General features: G+C 53.9%; 1 protein-coding gene across 1 annotated transcript; it reads left to right on the forward strand.

Moving 5' to 3' along the window:
* The first annotated feature begins 463 nt into the window (after window positions 1–463).
* On the forward strand, window positions 464–8,610 carry Ppp1r1a (protein phosphatase 1 regulatory inhibitor subunit 1A). The gene is made up of 7 exons (XM_027950075.2): window positions 464–679; window positions 4,202–4,262; window positions 5,237–5,274; window positions 5,737–5,800; window positions 6,408–6,563; window positions 7,893–7,984; window positions 8,487–8,610. The coding sequence occupies exons 1-7, from the start codon at window positions 596–598 to the stop codon at window positions 8,490–8,492; spliced, it is 501 nt and encodes a 166-aa protein (XP_027805876.1). The 5' UTR covers window positions 464–595; the 3' UTR covers window positions 8,493–8,610.
* Window positions 8,611–9,040: the final 430 nt, after the last annotated feature.

The following is a 9,040-nucleotide window of genomic DNA, read 5'->3' on the forward strand; positions in this document are numbered from 1 at the left end:
TTCCTCTCAGAGGAAAGTTCCTCTCCAAGTCTAACCTTAATTCCTCCTGCTGCAAGCCTAAATTCCCTTTCCATCTTTTCTCCATGGGATCATTCCCTTTGGATTAGAAATGAAATCTTCCTCTCGCGTTTGCAGCCTCCCCTCCCCGCCGCGCCTCTCCACTTTCCCAGACCCTCAAACCTGCCCCAGCTTGAAAAAGTTCTTGGTAACGGCTCCCAACACCCACTGCCTGCTCTGAACTCCGAAGATACCTGGGTATCCGCCCCGGCTGTCTGTCGCCCAGGACAGTGACCGGGCCACGGAGTGGCTCGCTCGCCCGGAGGCGGTGACCCCTGCAGCCGCTGGCGCAGCCACGACGGGGTTAAGGCTCCGGGCTGGGGGAGGGGAGGGGGCCGGGAGGGGCGGGTGCGGAGCCAATCGGCGGCCACCGAGTCCCCGGGGCGGCGAGCGGGGAGCGCTGAGCCGGGAGCCGGAGCCGAGCGCGCCGGGCTGGGGCCGGGGCCGGAGCGCAGCGGAGAGGGAGCTGCCCGCCCCAGCCCGAGTCCCGCCGCCGTCCCCCCTCCCGCGGCGCGGGCCAGCGGCCGCCGCCCCAGCCATGGAGCAGGACCACAGTCCCCGGAAGATCCAGTTCACGGTCCCGCTGCTGGAGCCGCACCTGGACCCCGAGGCGGCGGAGCAGGTGCGGAGCAGGGCGGGGCTGCAGGGGGGCTCGCGGCCAAGGACAGGGACCCCGTGCCCTGAGGGGACCCGGGGCCCCCGCCTCGTCCTCGCGGCCGTGCGCCCTTAGGAGGGTGAACGCGCTCAGTTTGGGGGTCTCCTGCCCCCTCCCCCACCGTCGGAGCCACGTCGCCCATCAGGGCTTCTCTGAGCAGGAGCGAAGGACGAGCGCGTCCAGGCGCTGTCGGTCCCCCAGAGTGTGGCTCCCTTCCTCCCCAGCCCTGGGGGAGGGGGCCTGCCCGAGGACGCGACCCCTCCCCCCTTCGGCAAGCTCACGTCCCCCACCCAGGCAGCTCCCGCCGGAGTTCCTGAGCTGGGTGGCGGCGCCCAGGGTGCCCACAGCAGCGGGGAGGGAGGGCAGGGCGGGGGTCGGTAATGGAGGGAGCCTGGTACTGTGGGAGTTGGGGAAGGAGGAGCCGCTCTCTCTGCCTCCTCCCAACTGGAGCTCCGGAGAGTGCTAACGGGAAGGGGCTGAGGTCACCCAGCGGGCCGGGGGCTTAGGGGACAGGGCTGGGAGGTCCGCAGACTTGAGGCTCCCTTCTGCGAGGTTTGACACGTGGGTCCTAATTCCCAACTCCTGCCCTTGGCAGCGGGGCTAGTGTAGAGGGAGTGACACTGTGGGCCAAAGGTGGTGCCGCCTAGGGACCGGGGGTCCAAGCTGAGCCATCCGCGAGGCACTGTGCGGGCCTTGGCTCAAGGGTGGGAGACCAGGGCCCTGGCCCAGCCTCCTGGCCTGGGCTATTTTTAGCTCACGCAGCCAGGCAGAGGCGGCAGTGTGTGAGTGGTGTCTCGGGGAGAGCGGGCGGGTGTGTGTGGAGAGGGCTACTACCTGCCGTGGGTGGCCAAATATTTGCGTATTTGCCCATGGCTCCATCTCCTTTTGTGTTCTCTGTGCATTCACACAGACCTCCCCATTCCTAAGACTATCCAGTTCCCACAAGGTCAATGCTCTGCCCCAGCCAACTGCCAGGTTCTCGCTAGGCCCCCTACTGAAAAACTTGGGGACCCCTTGGGACCTGCAGGAGAGAGTAGTTTTGTTGCTGCCCCAGCTGTTGGGTAAAATAAGGTCCAGATGTGAAGGGAAAGGCGGGTACCTCTTTATAACTAGCTTCCCAAAGGTGGGGTGCAGTAGGTGCCCTCCTCCCTGGCCAAGGTGAGCCCCTCTGCAGACCTCTAAAGTGTGACTGCAGGAGGGACTGTGGTGAGACCTTACAGACCTGAGGATGTGGGGAATGAGGAACCACCAGCATGGGGAGCATTCCCCTGTGGTCAGGAAATAGGCTTTTCTGCCCAGAGACAAGGGACTTGCTAAAATACCTCCTAATCCAGGAAAGAGTCCCAGGAGTGTGGGCAGGTGGGGGGGGGGCAGTCCACACAGCACCACCTCCCACCAGACAGACAGGCCCAACACCTGCTCCTGTTTGGTGTTGGAGGAGGCAGGTGTAGTAGTGGGGGGGGGGGGCAGGCCCACTGGTTTGGGGACTTAGGGGGCAAGGGAGGAACACCAGGCAGTCCAAAGAAGCCAGAGGGAAAAGAAGAGCTGAGACTTAGGTCTGCTTTTCTCTAGTCTTCAGAAATCTGTGTTTCCTCAGCCCTAAAATTCTACCTGCAGACCCGGCTCAGCCCCTCCTGCTGTGTTACCAAGTGCGGAGGCAAAAAGATCCAGAGGGGACAGGAGAGCCTAGCCCAGACCCAAAGGGAGGGTGAAAGGAGTTGGGAGTTCTGAGTTAAGGAGGATGAAGTACCAGGAGGAGGGGGTGGAAAAGTGCCCCAAACGACCAGAACTTTGGCATGATGGGTTTGAAAATAAATAAGGGGAAGTCACACGTACTGTTGGTAGCTAGGATTTGAGATAGGTACAAAAAACAAAAGTGGCCATCTACTCGTTTCCTAATAGTTCAGGTGCCTGGGAGGTGCCTTCAGAAGTCTGACTTTCCTCCCTCCTGCCGTTCAAAGTTCTCAAAGATATCAAAGTTCTCAAGGTCTCTGAGTGCCTCAAAATCTTATCCAAGGCAAGGAAATAGGTTAAGTAAAGGGACCCATCCAAGATCACAAAGCCCTGCTGTCCTTTCAAAGGCCATTTTTTTTACTTAAAGTCACCTTGAGCTCCCTGTCTGTTCCACCACTCCCCAACCCCAGGACAGGAAAGAAATTGAGGAGTCCTCTCCTAGTAAAGGTATGGTCTCCACCCAGCGCGTCCATGAAGCACCTGTCAGACATGAATGTCAGGTAGCCTGTCTTCCACCCACCACACCAGAAACAGCCAGAGACAACTCACAGTTAATGTTTGTGCATGTGTATATACACACACACACATACACACACACACACACACACACACACAGGACTCAGGCTGCCAGGGACCTTGAAATGTCACTAAAAACAGATGCTACTATGTTCTCGTGGAATGATGCCTTTCCCCCACAGACCGTCATTCTGTGCTGCTACCTTTTCTTTGGGGAGAGTCCCCTTCTCAGGCTAAACAGTCCCTCTTGCTGTAGCTGGTACCCACTTTCTAGACACAGAGAAGGGCACTGGTCTACCACCCCAGCCTTCACTGCCAGAGGTAATGATACTGAATAATGGACGCACAAAGATAGGGGCTTGGTCATTCATCCTCACCCTCATCCTCTGAGCCCTGCGTAATTTTAGCCCCTTTCTTAACCCCAGTAGCCTTTTCTGCCCTCTGCTACCCCATTGTTTCACTCTCTTCCAACCCTCTAAAGCATCCCAAGAAGGAGAAAAACTACACATCCCAGGAGTCCTCGGACTGACTTCAACAACAATCAACTTTATTGACTGCAGGACAAAAGTACAGCAGCGGGTGGTGTGGTTGGGGGTTGAGGGGAACTCAGAGCCTCAACAGTCAATCAGCTTTATATGTTTATATCTTAGAATGGGACCTTGAACCCGGGACAAGATTTTTTAGCTAACCTCTAAGCCTTGACAAGGGTCCTATATAGGATTCCACGGCCAGGGGACTTGCACATTCATACCATCCCTCCTGGAACTAATCTCCCCGACTGCGCTGGCTTGAGGCATGTTCCCTGCAGGTGCTGGCCCCCAAACAGTTAATATCTGCTTGAGGGATAGGATGGGAGGCTGAGGGAAAGCCCTATGCCCTCTCAGGTTATTTCTGACCATTGATCCAGGACGGACGGAAGGACAGCAGGCCAAGATCGATGCGTTAGAGAGATAAAGCTGCTGAGCTGGGGCAGGACTAGGGGGAGAGAGAGAGAGAGAACAGGGGGCTGGGGGTCTTGTAGGGAGCAGAGGTGGTCTTTTGGGTTGTCAAGAGTAGTTCTCCCCAGAGGAGGGGGATGGATCCAAGGATGTCTGCCCTACAATAGTGGGTCAGTATAACATGGCACTTTTTGAGGTAGGTTAAGTGAACTGGCCTCCACTATGTTTCTCAGTGGCTTTGAATGAGGCTTAATACTTCCATGTGCATTTGACCTCTTCCTTCTCTCCCACCTTCCCCCAGATTCGGAGGCGCCGCCCCACCCCAGCCACCCTTGTGCTGACCAGTGACCAGTCATCCCCAGGTAAACCAAGGATGGGTCACTGAAGGAACTAGGGGCCACCGCAGACAGCAGGGTTCTGGTGAGAGCAGATGGGTGCTAGGCAGAAGGCAGATGTGAGGAGTCAGGGATCTCCTTGTCCTAAGGAAGGGAAGTGGTAGCTGGACAAGCAGAATATCCTTTTCTGGAGCAGTGCAAGGAAGGAGAGGGGGACCACCTGGTTCCCAAGCCCCTCAGGAATTGGGATGGTCAACTGAGTGCTGGTTGCTGCGGCAACAGTTTTCCAGGTTTCTCCAGCAACTGAGATGTGCTGCCCCCACCCCCAGAGGCAGTGACAGCTGTGAGGGGGAGGACCCGCCTCCATCAGCTATCTTCATGGCCCCCAGAGGGGAAGGGGAAGGTTAGAAACAGTCAGGGAGCAGCTGGGATTCTGGCCACCAGTGTCCCCATCAAGGTCTGGGGAGAGAACAAGGTCTCAAAGAATGTCAGGGGAGCCTGACAAAGGACTGAAGAAATGGTGGCCAGGCTAATGAGCCAGCCTAGAATTCATGATGCTGGGGTCTCCACTTTCCCTCCACCCGTCAAAATGATTGCACTATCGTGGAGCCTACACAGAACAAAGCCACTGTTCTCTACAGATGTGCCTTCCCATGCAGGGCTCAATTCAGGCCTTGGGGTGGGGGAACAGTTGGAAGAAAGAGACATGGATACTTCAGAGGGAGAGACAAAGCAAGAAGACCACAAATTCTGCCTTCAGGAACCTCAAGGGCTGGGCAAGGATGTAGGCACAGATGGGCCACAGAGTCAAGGATAGGACTAGATACACAGAACAGAGCCAGCCAGAAGAGCAGAAGGGGAGCTAGAGGGAGCAGACCAGCTTCCGGGGGGCAGATCAGGAAGGGGGTGATTTCAGAGTCCTTTCCCCTTAGATGTCAGATCTTCAGGGTCCCCTGGATTTCCTGTCCATATCACCTTTTCCTTCCCCTTGTTCCTCTCAGAGGTAGATGAAGACCGGATCCCCAACCCACTTCTCAAGGTGAGCTGGCCCTGCCTACTAAGCCCAGCCCAAAGAACCTACAGAGGCATTAGGGGATTCTTCCTCCAAACCCTAATACTCTAGATCTTGCTTGGGAGGTAGCTCAGTGGTGGAGTGCTTGCCTGGCATGTGCAAAACCCTGAATTCAAGCCCCAGCCCTGAAAAACAAACAAACAAACAAAAAAAAAACACTACAGAATCTTTGACTCTCTCTTCCCTGCAGTCCCCCAAAAGTGCTCAAGTGGACCCGAACCCATGCCCCTGCACACACACACACACACACACACACACACACACACACACACACACACTGTGTCTTACTCACCATGGTAGAAACAGCTGGGAAGCAGGAAATTTCTTCCCCCAACACCCCCTGCCCTTTCTGAAGCCCATACCTAGCCGGTAAGGCAGGGGGGTGGGTGGGAAGCGCTGACCCCCATCTGTGCTCTGTGTCCTTCATAGTCCACTTTGTCAATGTCTCCACGACAACGAAAGAAGACGACAAGGACCACACCCACAATGAAAGGTTCGGCAGACCCTTCCATCTCTCTTTGCCCCTCTATGCCTGAAACCCGGGAGCAGACTCAATGACCCTTTGGAAGGAGCGCTTGAGAGGACACTGAATCTACTTTAATTAGATTGGAGCTATTGCTAGGTGTCCTGGGCCCAGACCCTTGCTCTGCCACCATCTAGCAAGTGACCTTAGAGAAACTGCTTAACCTACCCAGCTCTGAATGCCACCTCAGTATGGCAGATAAATAATATATGTGAACTCATCAGCATAGTGCACAGCACAAAGAAGGTACTTAAATTATTTCCTGAATCCAAATTGAGTCTTTTCTCCTGCCCCAGGGGAGACCAGACAGCCCAGCAAGCTAGGAGTATCTGTCTGGTATCCTTAAAGACTCTTCCCCTGCGCCTCCCTTCCCTTTGGAAGAAGGCTTTCTGTGTTCTAGCTTGTATTTCTCCCTGTTGCCCAACTAATGTCCCTCCTTGTTCAGATCTCAGGGAATGGGAAAGTCAAACACCCAGCCATGTGTCACCAGTCCGTGAGTGGGGCTGTTGGATTGGGGGCCACAGGGGAGTTTCTGGGCAGTATGTCTAATGCTACCTCCCTTCCTGTGTGCCCCCAGAGCTCCAGACGATGGTTGAACATCACCTGGGGCAACAGAAGCAAGGAGACGAGCCTGAGGGAGCCACTGAGAGCACAGGGACCCAGGAGACCTGCCCACCTGGGATCACAGACACAGGAGCAGAGCCACGCCTGGGCACCTCTGGGACAGCACAAAGTACGTGCGCAGGCCAGGGAGGGCCCCAGGCATCCTGTCCCCCAGCCCTGCAAGAGGCACACCTTATCCACTGGGGGAAGGGAAAGAGTTGGTGCCTGGGAGGGCTCTCACCTAGCCAAAATCGACCCATGGATGTCTGTCTGTCCACACATTGCACATATTTGAATCCTCACCTTTCCTTACCATATGACTGAGCCCTTCCAACTTGGACCCCAGAGGTCCCTGTTGTGGCAGGACGGGAGAACCCACACAATGGGAACACCACTCGCAGGCTAGAATCCTGGCTCTGCCACTTGCCACTTTACAGCTAAGAGGCTTTGAGCAACTCAACCTCAGTCCGTAAAATGATAATGTGATAATGACAGTGCCTATTTCATTGGGTTGTTTGTGAATATTGAAATGAGTCTGATTCTTAGCTTAGCACCTGACACATACAAAGCCTGCAGTAAATGGCATCTGGTGGCAGTGGTGTTAATCCATGTCCACAGTCCCTTATCCCACATGAATTCCCAGAATTCAGAAGTTTTCCAATTTTGTGAAAGTGATACAATGTGTGTGTGTGTGTGTGTGTGTATATACTGTATGTTATATAATACACTATAATCAAACATCAATATCCTATAATCCAAAGTATAGTCTTACTAATTGGGATACATAAAGACTAAAAATAGCCTCATATCAGTTCAGGTCAGCTTTAGCTACATCTTAAGCTTTTATCCCAACTTTTTTTTTTTTTTTTTGGATGGGGGGGTAACTGGGATTCAGCTAAGGGGCACTTTACCACTAAGTTATATCCCCAGCCCTTTTTTATTTTTTATTTGTTTATTTATTTTTTTGAGACAGGTTCTTACTAAGTTGCTGGCGCCTCCCTAAATTGCTGCCTCAGCTTCGCCAGTTGCTGGGGATCGCAGACAAGCACCACCGGGTTCACTGGTTTTTTGTTTTGCCTTTTTTTTTTAAATCTACTCTCAGAAATTGAAAAAACAAACTCTAAAAAATGTTTTTAACAGTTGGGGTACAGAGTAGGGTTCCATGGTGCACGCCTGTAATCCCAGCAATTTGGGAAGCTGAGACAGGCAAGTTCAAAGCTGGCCTCAGCAACTTAGCAAGACCTTGTCTAAAAATAAATAAATAGATAGATAGTGAGCCTAGAGCAGTAATTGTGATTAGAGAAACCCCTTTTTGGTCTTTCCAGTTTGTTCCCAGCTTAGTCTTGGGCCCCTTTCAGGGATCACTGGGCCAGAGGATGCAGTGAGCAGAAGCAGTCCCTTCTCTCCAAGGCCTTCATAAATGCTACCTCACCTCCCACCTCCCATTTTCCCTCTTTAGAGCCTGCAGAACCCATCCCTAAAACTCAGGAGCGTTGCAGTGAGAAACCCAGCACCCATATACCACCATTGGATTCCCAGGGAGCCAACTCGGTAAGAGCCCAGGGCTGGGCCACCAGGCCTCCAGGAGAACAGGCTATGTACATAAGGGCAAGAGGCTAATATCTGGAATCAGAGAAAGGGGAAGCAAAGGACCAGCTTCTGTCGCCGAAAAGTTAGCCTTTAGGGCAAAGGAGTTACATCTCCTCTGACAGACAAATGAAGAGAAATGGGACTGAGCTGAAACAGGAGGGATTGAGGTTAGACTTTGTGTTGGACTTTTGGCTCCTGGAACAGGTAATAAAAGTGGATCACAGATTTTTTTTCATCAAGGGCATTTGGAATCCAAATAGAGACTGCCACCTGCCCACACTGAGTGGACAGCGGCCCTACCTGAATGTAGAGGCATTGCTGAGACAACCTTTTGGCAAGGGACCGAGACTTGTGACACCAGAGCTAGCTTCCTGAGAAGTAGATGGTTGGGTGGGCCAGAGGGGACAAGATGACCCTCTGGCCCCTCAGTCACCTTCCCTTTCTGCCCCTTCCCCCACAACAGGTCTGAGAGGAGGAGGCATCCTGGACCCACAACTGCAGTTTGACAATGCATGGACACTGGATCTGTTTCTTATTTCTTCACTTTTGGGGAAAATCTCTTGTTTTTAAAAAGTGATAAATTTGGTGTTAGGTCCTTGGCACTTTCCTTCTTTCCAGGCTTGGAGAATCCTTCTCCCTCCCCTCCTGTCTGCCCTCCTGCATCCCCCACCACTTCACCAGCTGCCTCTGGGTGAAGGAAACACGGAAACTGGGCAGAAGCCTTGAGAGGGGAATCCTTCCCCTTGATTTGATGTGGGAAAAGACAAGGGTCTCAGGTACAAGGTATACCTTCCGGGGTCCCAAGATGGAAGGACAGCCCCTGGTTCTTCATTTTCACTGAGGAAAGATCGCGCCACCTGGCAGGGATGCCCTGCAGCTGGAAGGCATGGAGCCTAAAGCCTGTGCCCTTGTCCAGCAGTGACTGGGTTTGCAGGCGCCATCTGCTGGACAAAGCGTGAAGTGCACTCTGGCCCTTAGCTCATGGAAAAAAGAGGCATTTATTGATGTGTCCCTCCT

The sequence above is a fragment of the Marmota flaviventris genome, chromosome 3 (assembly GCF_047511675.1).
Source record: "Marmota flaviventris isolate mMarFla1 chromosome 3, mMarFla1.hap1, whole genome shotgun sequence".
Lineage (NCBI taxonomy): Eukaryota > Metazoa > Chordata > Mammalia > Rodentia > Sciuridae > Marmota > Marmota flaviventris.

What these genes read in the sequence shown, in the direction of transcription:
- Ppp1r1a (XM_027950075.2), top strand. Translation starts at nt 596, where the DNA reads ATGGAGCAGGACCACAGTCCCCGGAAGATCCAGTTCACGGTCCCGCTG. An exon ending in ACCCCGAGGCGGCGGAGCAG is followed by an intron (nt 680 to 4,201) that starts GTGCGGAGCAGG and finishes ACCTTCCCCCAG; the next exon opens with ATTCGGAGGCGCCGCCCCAC. An exon ending in GACCACACCCACAATGAAAG is followed by an intron (nt 5,801 to 6,407) that starts GTTCGGCAGACC and finishes GTGTGCCCCCAG; the next exon opens with AGCTCCAGACGATGGTTGAA.